The 16,660-nt window shown below is 43.6% G+C and overlaps 1 protein-coding gene across 2 annotated transcripts in view; it reads right to left on the bottom strand.

Moving 5' to 3' along the window:
• trabd2b (TraB domain containing 2B) overlaps positions 1-16,660 on the bottom strand; it is a 385,425-nt gene that overhangs the window by 194,562 nt on the left and 174,203 nt on the right. For both annotated transcript variants that reach the window (XM_039735542.1, XM_039735543.1), the window contains exon 3: positions 13,091-13,237. In XM_039735542.1, coding sequence (XP_039591476.1) covers positions 13,091-13,237 — 147 coding nt within the window. The remainder of the gene's footprint in view (positions 1-13,090; positions 13,238-16,660) is intronic.

The raw sequence follows: 16,660 nt of genomic DNA, 5'->3' as shown, positions 1-16,660 counted from the left end.
AGGGTCAGTAAAGATTCACCAATGAACCTAAGCTGCCTTTGGGATGTTGGAGGAAAACAAGATGAAAGTCCTCAGAGACACAGGGACAACATGCAAAGTCCACACAGACAGGGCCGAGTGACTCTAAACTGTCCCAAATGGGTCACCGTCAGGGTGTGTGTGACTGTAAGTTTGGGATGGGGAGGCGTTCCATCCTGGGTTGTTTCCTGCTGATTTCCTTACACAACTGAGGATCGTATTTTATACAGTAGGTTGATTAGCGAGTCTGAACTAGCAATGTGTGTGTGAGAGAGAGAGAGAGAGAGAGAGTGTCCTGGCATCCAGTCCATGGCTGATTTCTGGTTTGCTCCCATTTCTGATAGGTTCTTCTCACATTCCAAAGACATGCAAGTTGTACGACTGGTGACTCCAAACTGGCCCAGGATGGACGAGAGTGAAGGTAAGGGTATGTGTGGCTGTGATCTGAGATGAACAGGCATCTCACCCAGTGCTGGCTCCTGTCGATTTCCCCACAAAACTCTACAATTGAGGCATTAAAGGTCAATTGATGAGTTTAAATTTGCACTGCATGCTCGAGTGTGTCTCTTGAGAAACTGGAACCCCATCCTGGTCTTGGCTCCTGCCGTGTGCCCATTACTGCTGGGGTCTTCCCACAAACAGGTTGGGTTGGAGACTCTAAAAACTGGCACAGGATTGGGGGGACAGTGAGTGCCATGAACAGACATCTCATCTGGTTAAATCTGCGAAAACACTGACGTGTTTAACTGATGCGACTTAATGAAAGGATCGCCATAATCAAGTAGACATCAGTCTGGGGGACTGTTTGAGAACAAGTGGGACATTGCTAGGTGACAAAATCGATCATCACAAGGAAAGAGCTGAGAAGAAAAAAATAAAAGTTTGTAACACTTCCTTGGTTGCAAGAGCCTATCAAAGCCATCATCAGTGAGTGGGACTGAAAATCACCAACCAAGAGGGTCTTCAGATGCTTCTTATGGAGATGTTTAGATCTTTATCATATCGAGGGTTCTAACTTCTGTTCTACAGATCACCAGCATTTTTAATATCTATAAATGATTTAGATAGGAATATACCGTATTTACATGTGTACCACGCACACATTTTTTCCTGAAAATTAGCATTAGAAAATCAGGTGCACGTCATACGCGAGGAAATGTAATTCTGTAATGTTTACTTCTGCTTGGGCTCGCTCGCTTACTCGCGCTCTCTCTCTCTCTCTCTCTCGCTCGCTTACTCACGTTCTCTCTCTCTCTCTCTCTCTCTCTCGCTCACTTACTCATGCTCTCTCTCTCTCGCTCGCTTACTCGCGCTCTCCCTCTCTCGCTCGCTTACTCGCGCTCTCCCTCTCTCTCTCTCTTGCTCGCGCACTCACACTCGCTCTCTCACACGCATGCTTGCTTGCACACTCGTGCTCTCTCTCTTTCTCGCTTGCTCGCTCTCTCTCTCTCTCTTTCTTGCTCACTCACTCTCTCTCAAAAAACGCTTCCAATACAATCACAACGTTCGTCAAACATGGGGCAAAACAATCTTCACGATTTTCTTTGTAAAAATGAGGGTGTGCATCTTACACGAGGGCACATGGTACACGAGTAAATACGGTAAGTAACAAGCTGGTTAAGTTTGCAGATGATACCAAGATAGGTGGATTAGCAGATAATTTGGAATCCATTATATAATCGCAGAAGGACTTGGACAGCAGACAGGCTGGGACGATGAAATTTAATGTCAGTAAATGTAAAGAATTACACATAGGAAGTCAAAATGTGAGGTTTGAATACACAATGGGGGTCTGAAAATCGAGAGTCCACCTTATGAGAAGGATTTAGGAGTCATAGTGGACTCTAAGCTATCGACTTCCAAACAGTGTTCAGAAATCATCAAGGCTAACAGAATGTCAGGTTATATAGCGCCTTGATGAGTGGAGTACAAGTCACAGGAGGTTCTGCTCAAGTCTTTATAATGCACTGGTGAGGCCTCATCTGGAGTCCGGTGTGCAGTTTGGGTCTCCAGGCTACAAAAAGGACATAACAGGACAAGAGAAGGTCCAGAGAAGAGCGACTAGGCTGATTCAGGGCTACAGGGGATGAGTTATAAGGGAAGATTAAAAGAGCTGAGCCTTTACAGGAGATGAAGAGGAGACCTGAGTGAAGGGTTTAAAAATTATGAAGGGAATTAGTGCAGTGGATCGAGACGGTGACTTTAAAATGAGTTCATCACGAACACGGGGACACAGTTGGAAACTTGTGAAGGGGAAATTTCACACAAACATTAGGAAGATTTTCTTTACACAAAGAACGATAGACACTTCGAATAAGCGACCAAGTAGTGTGGTGAGCAGTAAGACCTTAAGGACTTTCAAAACTCGACTCAACGTTCTTTTGGAAGACTAGGGGCCTCTGCCCACTTGCCCACTTTGCTCACCAACCCCCGGGTGGGCACTACACGCTAGCCACTTCGCGGATCAGCCGTTCGCGTATAGGAAAGCAGATGTACAATTTAAACAGATTGTTATTTTCATGGGAATTCTTACATATGCATAATAGAACTACCTATTTTACATTGCAGAGAGTAATTAAACACAGTAAAAAATAGTAAAATGTAATAAATTGAAAGAAAATTGCGCATTCGTTGCGTTATACATTTTGTTCTGTTTGGCTTTGAAATTAACATGCAAATACTTTTTATTGTAAAACTTCAGTAAAAACAATATTTGGAATTAACTTTACGTGAATATCATTTTGATTCCGTGTTTGGACTTACATTGTGACAACGCAACGTATAACTGCCCGTGAGTGAATATCGCTTCTTTCTCTCTAATAAATAAACCGACTTTTTCGAATGTTTGTCTCTGTGATTTGTTAATTGTCATAGCAAAAGCTATTCTAACGGGAAACATTTTAATACGAATGGCATATCAAGATCTCCTTTGGTGTCTCATGTTAGATGTACTACATTACCTTTCTTGTCACCTGTTAACATTTTACATGTCAGAATTGTTCGACCAATTTTTGAACAAAACTTGTCCAATTGCATAGCCCAACACTCAGACATAAAATATGTAATAACATTACGATACGTCCTTCTGTCAACAGTAATTCATGCGGTGGAAGACCCGACGGTGTTAATGGTTGTGGATATTCTTTGTGATATTGTAAGTTGATGTTTTCATCTTCCGCACCATCACCACCAACTGTTTCAGCAGAGTCTATCAATACGTATTTAACCAATTTGCCGTGTAACCGATCAACAATTTTCGCGTTAATTTGTTTGACTTCATCGTTTCTCAGGATTGCCCGTGTACTCATTTTTTCCGTTGATAACCCTTCAGGATGAAATTCATCGATAAGATTTGGACATAATAAGTCTTTCATTGGGAACTTAAAGTGAGGAAAACGTAAAAATGTATAAGAGCTTAGAGCACAGGAACTGTCTCTGTCAAAAGCATTCACACGAATGAGAGGGTGTGGTTGAAAATGGTTAAGAGGAGGGAGGGACTGGAAAACATCTCTTGGCAATAGTCTCGCCTCGTCTCAAGATTTTCATTTGTAATTGAGAGATATACAGTGGGTATGGAAAGTATTCAGACCCCCTTCAATTTTTCACTCTTTGTTATATTGCAGTCATTTGCTAAAATCATTTAAATTAATTTTTTCCCTCATTAATGTACACACAGCACCCCATATTGACAGACAAAAAAAAATAATTTTTGAAATTGTTGCAGATTTATTAAAAAAGAAAAACTGAACTATCACCTGGTCCTAAGTATTCAGACCCTTTGCTCAGTATTTAGTAGAAGCCCCCTTTTGAGCTCATACAGCCAGGAGTCTTCTTGGGAAAGATGCAACAAGTTTTTCACACCTGGATTTGGGGATCCTCTGCCATTCCTCCTTGCAGATCCTCTCCAGTTCTGTCAGGTTGGATGGTAAACGTTGGTGGACAGCCATTTTTAGGTCTCTCCAGAGATGCTCAATTGGGTTTAAGTCAGGGCTCTGGCTGGGCCATTCAAGAACAGTCACAGAGTTGTTGTGAAGCCACTCCTTTGTTATTTTAGCTGTGTGCTTAGGGTCATTATCTTGTTGGAAGGTAAACCTTCGGCCCAGTCTGAGGTCCTCAGCACTCTGGAGAAGGTTTTTGTCCAGGATATCTGTGTACTTGGCCGCATTCATCTTCTACCTCGATTGCAACCAGTCGTCCTGTCCCTGCAGCTGAAAAACACCCCCACAGCATGATGCTGCCACCGCCACGCTTCACTGTGGGGACTGTATTGGACAAGTGATGAGCAGTGCCTGGTTGTCTCCACACATACCGCTTAGAATTGAGGCCAAAATGTTCTCTCTTGGTCACATCAGACCAGAGAATCTTATTTCTCACCATCTCAGAGTCCTTCAGGTGTCTTTTAGCAAACTCCAAGAACTTGTTGCATCTTTCCCAAGAAGACTCATGGCTGTATGAGCTCAAAAGGGGGCTTCTACTAAATACTGAGCAAAGGGTCTGAATACTTAGGACCAGGTGAGATTTCAGTTTTTCTTTTTTAATAAATCTGCAACAATTTCAAAAATTCTTTTTTTTGTCTGTCAATATGGGTTGCTGTGTGTACATTAATGAGGAAAAAAAATAATTTAAATGATTTTGGCAAATGGCTGCAATATAACAAAGAGTGAAAAATTGAAGGGGGTCTGAATACTTTCCGTACCCACTGTAAGTGGATAGGACTGGCGAGCTTGGTTGGGCTGAATGGCCGGTTCTCGCCGCGATTGTTCTAATGTTCCTTGTGAAACAGAGAGTGAGGTTAGCAGCCTGCACTGATGCTGCACCCACCACACGATGGACCACCTCAGGATCCCAAATTCGGACCCGAGCGCAGCACACTGGTTTGAATGGAAAGGAAGAGTGGGAAGTTTTTTTTTTTTTTAAAGTGGTTGGAGTGCCAATCAACCCCTGAAGTTGGAGGACGCGCTTGCAGGGCGGGAGGCGGGTTAACGTCACACCCAGTTGCAGGTTAAAGGTCAACAGAGTGGAATCACTTCTGGCATTTATGGGATTCGAACCGGCAACCTTTCGACTCGTGGCACAGATCCCTAGCCTCAGAGCCACCACTCCGCCCTACTTGTGGAAGGCACTATATACAGTAAAATGGAGGATGTGGTTGTTTGCATTTTAAAGCCTGATTTGAAAGGCAGTATGCATACAAACTTCTTTGCCAAGTGCTTTCTAACAATGTCAAGTGTGAGAGGTGCCACATTCAGAAATGACTTTTCACTTTTTGAACTGCAATGTGTGAAAGTCGCTACATGAAATGGAGAGGTCGCTAATTAAAGAGAGCCACATGGGTACTGTATACCGGAAAAGTTTGTCACAAGACTTTCTAAAGACTTGTCATCCTGCACACCTAAACCCTCAGCTGTTCACCACCTTATACTGAAAATGTCCGTGGCTGGCGTGGCATCGTTCTGATGGCTGTGACACACTGGTGCTGGATGAAGTGGCTCCCCACTCACAATGTAAAGCGCTCTGAGTAGTGAGAAAAGTGATATATAAATGTGAAAAATTATTATTAATTATGTTTATATATATACAGAAATGATTTTTTCACCTTTTGAAATGCATCATGGGAGTGCAATGTGTGAAAGTCGCTATATGAAATAGAGTGAGAGCTAATTAAAGAGAGCAGCCAAACAGGCACTGTATACAGGAAAGGACTGTCATAACTGTTGTGACATACTAATAATAATATGAATTCTTTGCATTTATATAGCGCTTTTCTCACTACAGGTTAAGGGCCTTGCTATTGGCATTTACGGGATTCGAACTGGCAACCTTCCGATTGCCAGTAAAGATCCCTAGCCTATCTTCAACCTGAGCCTGGAACAGGGGAGAGTCCCGAGGCTTTGGAAATCATCTTGTATCACCCCACTCCCAAAATTATCTCGTCCTAGTGAGCTGAATGACTTCCAGCCTGTCACTCTTACGTCACATGTGATGAAGACCATGGAGAGGCTGCTGCTTCACCACCTGAGGCCACAGGCCCACCATGCCCTTGACCCTCTGCAGTTCACATACCAGGAGAAGGTGTGAGCGGAGGATGCCATCCTCTATATGCTACACTGATCCCTCTCCCACCTGGAAAGAGGCAGTGGTGCTGTAAGAATTATGTTTCTGGCCTTCTCTAGCGCCTTCAACACCATCCAACCTCTGCTCCTTAGGGACAAGCTGACTGAGATGGGATTCACACCTGGTGCCATGGATTGTGGACTATCTTACAGACAGACCTCAGTATGTGCGTCTCGGGAACTGCAGGTCTGACATTGTGGTCAGCAGCACAGGAGCGCCGCAGGGGACTGGACTTTCTCCGGTCCTGTTCAGCCAACATACATCAGACTTCCAATACGACTCGGAGTCCTGCCACGTGCAAAAGTTCATTGACGACACTGCTATTATGGGCTGCATCAGGAGTGGGCAGGAGGAGGAGTATAGGAACCTAATCAAGGACTTTGTTAAATGGTGAAACTCAAACCACTTACACCTGAACACCAGCAAAACCAAGGAGCTGGTGGTGGATTTTAGGAGGACCAGACCCCTCATGGACCCCATGATCATCAGAGGTGACTGTGCAGAGGGTGCAGACCTATAAATACCTGGGAGTGCAGCTGGATGATAAACTGGACTGGACTGACAATACTGATGCTCTGTGCAAGAGAGGACAGAACCGACTATACTTCATTAGAAGACTGGCGTCCTTCAACATCTGCAATAAGATGCTGCAAATGTTCTATCAGATGGTTGTGGCGAGCGCCCTCTTCTACGTGGTGGTGTGCTGGGGAGGCAGCATAAAGAAGAGGGACGCCTCACACCTGGACAAACTGGTGAGGAAGGCAGGCTCTATTGTAGGCACAGAGCTGGACAGTTTGACATCCGTGGCAGAACGACGGGCGCTGAGCAGACTCCTGTCAATCATGGAGAATCCACTGCATCCACTGAACAGGATCATCTCCAGACAGAGGAGCAGCTTCAGAGACAGACTGCTGTCACCATCCTGCTCCACTGACAGACTGAGGAGACCCCACACTATGCGACTCTTCAGTTCCACCCGGGGGGGTAAACGTTAACATTATACAAAGTTATTGTCTGTTATACCTGCATTGTTATCACTCTTTAATTTAATATTGTCTTTATCAGTATGCTGCTGCTAGAGTATGGGAATTTCTATCTATCTATCTATCTATCTATCTATCTATCTATCTATCTATCTATCTATCTATCTATCTATCTATCTATCTATCATATAGTGCCTTTCATATCTATCTATCTATCTATCTATCTATCTATCTATCTATCTATCAATTATATAGTGCCTTTCACATCTATCTATCTATCTATCTATCTATCTATCTATCTATCTATCTATCTATCTATCTATCTATCTATCAATTATATAGTGCCTTTCATATCTATCTATCTATCTATCTATCTATCTATCTATCTATCTATCTATCTATCTATCTATCTATCTATCTATCTATCAATTATATAGTGCCTTTCATATCTATCTATCTATCTATCTATCTATCTATCTATCTATCTATCTAGCCTCAGAGCCACCACTCCGCCTAATCTAATCATCTGTCACTTGGTAGAGAGTTTCTAGGAGGGTGCAAGTTATGAAAGGTGCTATATACCGAGCAGGAGGATATTTTTGGTTTGATCCTGGGAGGTCTGACTGAGGGGAGACGGAGCCACACACTCAAGTCAATCCCTGCGCTGCTCTTCCTGCTTTTCTTGCTCTCGTCAAAATAATAAAAACACGTCTCCCCGTGGGATGTGTACAGAACCGAGGGCTTGAAATCAAAGCGGCGATCTCCTCTTGAGAAGGCAGCGATTAATAAATAAAGAAGATAAACATCTGCGCGTCTTGTCGGCTCCTTGTCTGAAGGGAGGAGGGGAGGTGGGCCGAAAGGCCGCGCACGGCTGCTCCATTTCCACCAGTGTGCGGGGTCACGCCACATCCATTAGCAGGCTGCACTGCTGTCTGCACTTCAGTGGTGCAGGCGGATTCTCCCTGGAAGTCAGCAACAGCAGCACAGTCATATTTGCAGCTTTCCAGCCCTCCAGTAGTTCCCTTTCCTCAAGTGATGGCTCAAATATGCCTAATTAGGCTACAAAAAAATTTAAAAAGAGACTGCAAGCAGGGTGAAGAGTGTCAGGAGTAATTTGCGGTGTGCAGCAGAGGTTCACAACGTCGGTCCTGGGGACCCCATGTGGGTTTTTGTTCCAAGAAGCTTCTCTTTTTAATTGGACTCCCAGGCCAATTAAGTGAACTGTTATTGCCCAGATTCTGTGTTTTGGGAGCAATAGAGCAATTAGAAAACTAAGTTTGGTAAAATAAATAAATAAATATATAAATGTCTGCGGTGGGTTGGCATCCTGCCCAGGATTGGTTCCTGCCTTGTGCCCTGTGTTGGCTAGGATTGGCTCCAGCAGACCCCCGTGACCCTGTGTTCAGATTCAGCGGGTTGGAAAATGGATGGATGGATGGATAAATAAATGTACTAAGCAGTCATCTACTCTCTCTATATAAAATCCTAAGCCTAAAAGTACAACGATTTTGTGCAACGATTTTGTGATGTTTTTATGTGATGTTTTTTTGCCACGCTTTAAATTGGGCTTATTTTAAAACCTACATATATATGTTTGATATCAATCTTTTCAGAATTGATCAAACTTTAATGTGATGTTGTTAGATTGTTTCAGATTCTCATTCCATTTTTAAATTATAAACTAAAAAATATCAAGAACTCACGTCCCGCAAGACAAGAATTTGTGCCAAGAGATTTAAAAGGCTCAGGGCCGGAAATAAAAGACAAAGAGTAGGACAGCTGCTGTACAGACTTTTAAATGTTCGAAGTGCCACGTGAGATGCAGATCATACAGCAGCTGACTGAGCAAAGAGGAGGTAAAAAAAAAACTGTATTTGTTTCCTGTGGTGGGCTGGCGCCCTGCCCAGAATTGGTTCCTGCCTTGCGCCCTGTGTTGGCTGGAATTGGCTTCAGCAGACCCCCATGACCCTGTGTTTGGATTGAGTGGGTTGGAAAATGGATGGATGGATGGATGGATTTGTTTTCCATTGAATCACCGTTTAAGAGGGAGTTTCGCAGAGCCGGCCCTAGACAATTTCGGGCCTGAAACAAACTGATACAGCTAGGGGGTCCAGGGCAGAGCTCCGGCCGCCAAGCGATTTCCTGCATTCTGAGCTTCAGAAATGCGTTTTCCCGGCATCTACAACCATCACTTTTTGACGATTTCCGTAACCGTAACACACTGACAGGAGCCAAATTTGCAGGCTGTCAGCGCAGACTGTCGTAGAAGGCCCTGAGTGAAGGGTATGAGTGATGGAGGTCGGAGAGGGCCCGTATAAATGTCTTTACTGACGATACATTAACAGATAAAGCTACATTTTAGCCAGCTTTTGCTGTTTCCACCAGGCAGCATGTGAAGGTAAATAGCTAGGCCAAGCACTTTTTTTTTTTGCTGCACCCCACAAACCCGGATCTCCCCAACTAAAGGAATCGAAATCATTATCAGCCTCGTCGTGATCTTCATCTTTCTGGTTAGAAACCGAAACGGCTGGCAACGTTGCTGAACCTGACGAAAAACTCATGTCCATGTCATTCTTAACGTTATCGGCTTCTGACTCCTCGGCGTCGGATACAAGTTTGTGGGGCATGGATGGCGTTGTGGTATCTTCGACTAATGGAAGTTCAGTCCTGGTGCTAGTGCTGCTGGAGTTAACCGTTTTCTTGTTTCTTTCTTATCTTGTAAAGCACTTTTGAGCTACACCATTTGCATGAAAACGTGCTCTAGAAGACTAAAAAGGATGAATGTCCAAGTCTTTAGAGTCCTGGGGCCTCATGCATAACGCCGTGCGTAGAACTCGCACTATAACATGGCGTGAGCACAAAAGCCGAAATGTGCTTACGCACAGAAAACACCAGATGCAGGAATCTGTGCGTACTCCAGCTTCCATGTTCTTCCGCTACATAAATCCCGATCAGCGTGAAAACTAACGCTCGTGCACGCGCTTTATGTAACGCCCCAACTCCTCCCAGAATTACGCCTCTTTGAATATGCAAATCAATATAAATCGCCCTTAAGCTCAGCCTTCTGTGAAAAGACAACGGGAAAAGCACGAGGGGAAAATATAAGAATTTCAGCAAATACCAAGTGGAGGCAAAGGAAAAACATACTATTTGTTCAAATAAACCGTGGAATAATCAACAAAAGGAAGTTGATCGAGTGACATAGCGTGTTGGAGAAACTTAAAAGCTCAGATATCAGTCGCCGTGAAAAGGCGAGTCGTAGCCCACCGTCTGAGTGTCATATGAAAGTTTATTAGAATACAAAGAAAAAAAAAATAGGGACACAGTGGGAAAAAAGCACAAAATATCAACTTCAATCTCGAGATTTCCACTTTAATCACGTAGTTTATTTTGTCATTAAAGTAGAACATCATAAACTTCACCTTAAAATCGTTTAATTAACCAGTTTCTCAAATCCCATCGTAATTAAAGTAGCACGTTAAATGCTTTGTTTTGTATTTGATCTTCTATGTGCTCTGTGTGTGTGAATCACTACTTGCTTCTTAAACCGGCTCTCTTCCTCCAACTGGACACAGAGTCCATGACATTCGTGATATTCCAGCTCTCTGAATAACTAAAATACTGAGATGTATACGTGATATTATTTTCATGATGATAGGAGTTAAAGCACGTTATTAAACATGTGTTTCACTTCGATGAAATAATTTATTACAGCAGTACTCAGGGGCGGCTCTAGGCTTGTGGTGGCACTGGGCAGAGGAAGAATCGGTGGCTCCTTCGCCCGCCAATGTCAGTAAAGTAGCTTATGCACGGTGGATGGCCACGTCCGTTGTAGACACTGCATAGCCGCCTCGTGCTCATGACACAAGCGTTTAACTTTTGTCAAAATTTGTCGTTGCGTTTTTAGCTGTGTTGTTATTTTCTCTTTCTGTTTTATATTCAATATATATTGGCGTAGCCGTCACTGCAGTCCTTGCTTTTCTTTCCCCAAGTAACCGATCGCCACACAATCAGCTCTGTAATAGACGTTAAGCCATCTGTAAGCTTAGAGCGCCGATTCTTCAAAACGTTTAAGAAACATTGAAATATCTTCGTAGTACATGTTTAATTATTCTATTCTTCACGCAAGTCCCAGTGAAGAATACAGATTATTTAAATGAAGTTAAAGTTTTATCTATATAATATAATAAACATATTTTGCTGCATTTCACCTTAAAAATGATATCGTCATCATATGTAAATACCCGCTTTATAAAGTGGCTCAGGTTGTGCGATATTATAACTGTAGTGCGAGTTTACAGTGAGGTGATTGTACTTATAAGTCCTAACAGTTCTACAAGGAGCAATTGATTGAGTGCATTTAAAGTTCTTGGGATGAAACTGTTTCTGAACCGCGAGGTCCGTACAGGAAAGGCTTTGAAACGTTTTGCAGTGTCTGAGACAGCGTGTCCTTAAAGCTGTATCCAGATAATTCTCTTTTTGATCAGCTGCTGCTGTGATTCACACTCAGATACAGTGATATAAATACTCCGAGTGGTGCAGTGAGAGTAATATGGAAAAAGATGATCAGTTGTGTCAACTCCTAACGGGAGGAGCTGAAAGAAGAAGAAGAAGAAGAAGAAGAAGGAGAAGAAGAAGAAGAAGAAGAAGAAGAAGAAGAAGAAGAAGAAGAAGAAGAAGAAGATGAAGAAGAAGAAGAAGAAGAAGAAGAAGAAGAAGAAGAAGAAGAAGGAGAAGTGAGAGTAACAACGCTAAAGCAGTTCTGGTATTTGGAATACTATGGCTGTTCCCTCTACCATTATATTGTTACTAGTTAATTACAATCAGATGCATTACACTAATAAACAAAATGCGGTTAGTTTCTGTGTATTAATAAAGCCGCGTCATGAAAATAAGGTGTAACCACACAGGAACAGTAGCACTGCTTTGATGCTGGGTGCCGCCAGTCTGCAAAACCGAGCGGAGAACTTGCGTACGACAAGGTATGAGGTACCGTGGAAAAGTGCATGCCTTACGCCAGGTGTAGGTTTTATACATCGCGATCTGAACGTGGAAAAGTTCTTATGCAACATTTCTGTGCGCACGCACCGTTTATACATGAGGCCCCTGGTGCTTCCTGTCTTACTATATGGTTGTGAGACATGGACGCTATTCAGTGTTTCGAGATGAAGACTGGACTCCTTTGGTACTGTGTGTGTCTCTCCGGATAATCCTTGGGTCCCGCTCGTGTGACTTTATGTTACTCATGGAGTCCCGAATGAGCCACATGGCCTGCATTGTGAGGGAGTGTCAGTTACGGCACTGCGGCCATGTGGCACGTTTCCCCGAGGGTGATCCAACTCACATGATCTCATTGCTGAGGACCAGAGTGGTCAAGGGGACAACTGCATAACACCTGGCTGCGGCAGATAAAGGGTCATTTCCAGAGGGTAGGACTGGACCGCGTGTCTGCCTAAGGGGTTGCCAATCGGAATCTCGAGTTGTTTCATCGTGTAGCGGGTGCGTCAACACACTGTAGCGGTGCATGCTCCCCAACTTGACTTGAGTTGTGCTCTAGAAATCAATGTTGTTGTTGTAGACATCACATGACTGCAGGCCTCCAAAACTGGATAATCTGATCAACATGCTTGAATGGCGTTATGAGATGTTGGTTGTGATTGGTGGTTAAAGACATTAGTGTTCCGTTTTTGACTTGTGGGCTCCGACTTTGAGGTCTTTTGTTACCATCAGTTTTGACCCTTGCTTGGTATCAGGCTACAATTCTTGCTTCATCCATCACTTTACTCTTCTACCTCACCCTTGTTATGCTGAATACCACATCACATTGAAGCAGGTCAGGGTCATCCCAGGTTAATTTTAAAACCTTTCAGTGTGGCTTTCTCCTCTTTAGCTGTTGACCCTGAAAAATGCCCCCCACGCCCAGGCTAGTGATGTCCATCAGGTCTCCCATTGGCACAACGGCGGCCGCCACTCACCTGTGAGGTGTCGTGATTGAAGATGACGGAGCTCAGGTCCCCACAGTTGTAGTGTTTGATGAGGTCCTCGGTGGTGTACGCCCCCTGCAGGCTGCCCGCTCTCAGACTTTCGTGCTGCAGTAACGTCTGATTCAGAGCAAACAAGACCTGTAATTGAGAAAGTGATAGAGAAGTACTTGAAATGCCGATAGCCAATCCCACCAAGACCCCCACACTCTTCTACTCAGCCCCTCAGGTTTGTCAGTAGATGAATGCCTAGCCGGGAGTTTGGAGAAGTGGTGGTTCAAGTTTAGGGCTGGTGGACAAGACGCGGTGGGACACGGACTCACCACGTGCTAGGAGTTCAACAAGTTAGAAAACACAGACAGCCAGGTGTGTTGGTGGGCTAGGATAACTGATTTAAAAGCTGCACAGTTTTGAATGTTGGTGGAGTTGCTTCATCAAGGAGACGGCTTTTACATTTCTGTTCATTAGAACAAATGAGACGAGGACAGGCCATCCAACCCAACAAAGCTCGCCAGTCCTATTCATTTAATTCTTCTAAAATAACATCAAGTTGAGTTTTGAAAGTCCTTAATGTCTTACTGCTCACCACACTACTTGGTCACCTATTCCAAGTGTCTATCGTTCTTTGTGTAAAAAAAAACTTCCTAATGTCTGTGCGAAATTTTCCCTTCACAAGTTTCCAACTGTGTCCCCTTGTTCTTGATGAACTCATCTTAAGATCACCGTCTCGATCCACTGCACTAATCCATCCATCCTTTCATTATTCAACCTGCTATATCCTAACTACAGGGTCATGGGGGTCTGCTGGGGCGAATCCCAGTCAACACAGGGGGGCAAGGCAGGAAACAAACCCCAGGCAGGGCGCCAGCACTGCACTAATTCCCATCATAATTTTAAACTCTTCACTCAGGTCTCCTCTTCATCTCCTGTAAAGGCTCAGCTCTTTGAATCTTTCCTCATCACTCATCCTCTATACCCCCTGAATCAGCCTCGTCGCTCTTCTCTGGACCACCTCTATGTCCTTTTTGTAGCCTGGAGACCCAAACTGCTCACAGGACTTCACATGGGGCCTCACCAGTGTGTTATAAAGCTTGAGCAGAACCTCCTGTGACTTGTACTCCACACATCAAGGCGCTATATAACCTGACATTCTGTTAGCCTTCTTAATGGCTTCTGAACACTGTCGGGAACTTTATAACGTCAAGTCCACTACGACTCCTAAATCCTCCTCATAAGGTGGGCTTTAAATGTTACATTCATAATGTGGCTGCTGGATAATGAATATGCACCATCATACCATGAAATGAAATTTATATGAAAGGTCTGCTGTCATAAAAGTGAAGCACATCAGTCTATGCCTTCAGCAGAGCTTGTCTTCTGCCGTACATTTGGCTATTTGAACATTAGAACGTTCTAGATGAGAAGAGGCCATTCAGCCTAACACTGAACTTTTCTAAAGAAACATCAAGTTGAGTTTTGAAAGTCCCTAAAGTCTTACTGTCCACCACACTACGTGGTCGCCTATTCCAAGTGTCTATCGTTCTTTGTGTAAAGAAAAACTTCCTAACGTTTGCATGAAATTTCCCCTTCACAAGTTTCCAACTACGTCCCCGTGTTCGTGATGAACTCATTTTAAAGTCACCGTCTCGATCCACTGCACTAAATCCCTCCATCAAGCTCTTCTCTCAAGTCTCCTCTTCATCTCCTGTAAAGGCTCAGCTTTTTTAATTTTTCCTCATCACTCACCCCCTGTAGCCCCTCAATCAGACTAGTCGCTCTTCTCTGGACCACCTCTATGTCCTTGGGACACCCAAACTGCCCGCAGGACTCCAGATGAGGCCTCACCAGTGTGTTATAAAGACTTGAGCAGAACCTCCTGTGACTTGTACTCCACACCTCAAGGCGCTATATAACCTGACATTCTGTTAGCCTTCTTAATGGCTTCTGAACACTGTCTGTCAGTTGATAGCTTAGAGTCCACTATGACTCCTCAATCCTTCTCATAAGGTGGACTCTTGATTTTCAGACCACCCATTGTGTATTCGCACCTCACATTTTTCCTTCCTATGTGTAATTCTTTACATTTACTGACATTAAATTTCATTTGTCACAAATCTGCCCAAGCCTGTCTGCTGTCCAAGTCCTTCTGTGATGATATAATGGATTCCAAATTATCTGCTAATCCACCTATCTTGGTATCATCTGCAAACTTAACCAGCTTGTTTCTTATATTCCTATCTAAATCATTTATAGATAATAAGAATAGCAGCGGCCTCCACCCAGCTAGTCACCATTCTTAACATCGCCCAGTTCTGCTGCGGTTCCTCACACCATCACCCTCTGCTTCCTGTGTCTACACACCACACCCTGAACTGCCACTTCTTCTAGTTTGACGCCCACCACTCGTGTGGCACCTCATCAAATGCTTTCTGAAAGTCCAGATCAATAATATCATCTGCTCCACTCCAGTCGTATCCTTTTGTTGCCTCCTTATAGAATTCCAGCATGTTAGTACTATCGTCTGCAACCATAATCAACTTGTTGTTTATATTCCTATTCAAATCATTTATATTTATTAAAAATTGGAGCAGCCCCCCACACTGCCCCCTAGCTGGACACCACTCTTAACATCTGCCAGTTCTGATGAGGTCAAGTCCTTCTGTGATGATATATCGGATTCCAAATTATCTGCTAATCCACCTATCTTGGTATCATCTGCAAACTTAACCAGCTTGTTCTGTATATTCCTATCTAAATCATTTATATATATTAAAAATAGCAGCGGCCCCCACACTGACCCCTGCTGGTCACCACGCTTAACATCTGCTAGTTCTTTTGAGGTTCTTCACACCGTCACCCTCTGCTTCCTGTGTCTGAGCCAATTCTGCACCCTTCTACAAACATCACCCTGAACTGCCACTTCTTTTAATTTGATGCCCAACCTCTCATGTGGCACCTTATCAAATGCTTTCTGAAAGTCCTGATCAATAACATCATCTGATCCACTCCAGTCGTATCCTTTTGTTGCCTCCTCACAGAATTCCTGCCTGTTAGTAAAACACGACCTCCTTCTTCTGACCCCATGCTGACTGTTCACTAGACTCCTGTCCTTGCCATGTGCTCCTCAATCTTCTCCTTAATAATTCCTTTTCCTGTGATGCCCATTAAGCTTACTGGCCTGTAGTTGCTCTGAATTGCCCGGTCACCCTTTTTATATAATGGGATGATATCTGCCATTTTACACTCCAGTGCTCAGTGACTTCCTAAAAATATGTGTCAAGGGTTTATATCTGCACTCACTAGCTTCCTTAAGAACTCAAATTCAACGCGCCTTGAGCACGGGAAAGGCGCTATATAAATAAAATGTATTATTATTATTATTAGCAGACCTTGTGCGCTTCGCTGCAGTCGCTGTAGTTGGAATAATTATGTATCTACGTGCGACTTATAGAGCTTCTTTATATACAACATTTTTGGTTTGTCCTCCTGGAGCCAAAATATATACATTTTCTCTATGACTAATTCGTGAACATCCTACATAAAAAATAGAAACGGGAAAAACGG

Source organism: Polypterus senegalus, chromosome 14 (assembly GCF_016835505.1).
Source record: "Polypterus senegalus isolate Bchr_013 chromosome 14, ASM1683550v1, whole genome shotgun sequence".
NCBI classification, from domain to species: Eukaryota; Metazoa; Chordata; class Cladistia; order Polypteriformes; family Polypteridae; genus Polypterus; species Polypterus senegalus.
This window is presented reverse-complemented; position numbering and strand designations above follow the sequence as displayed.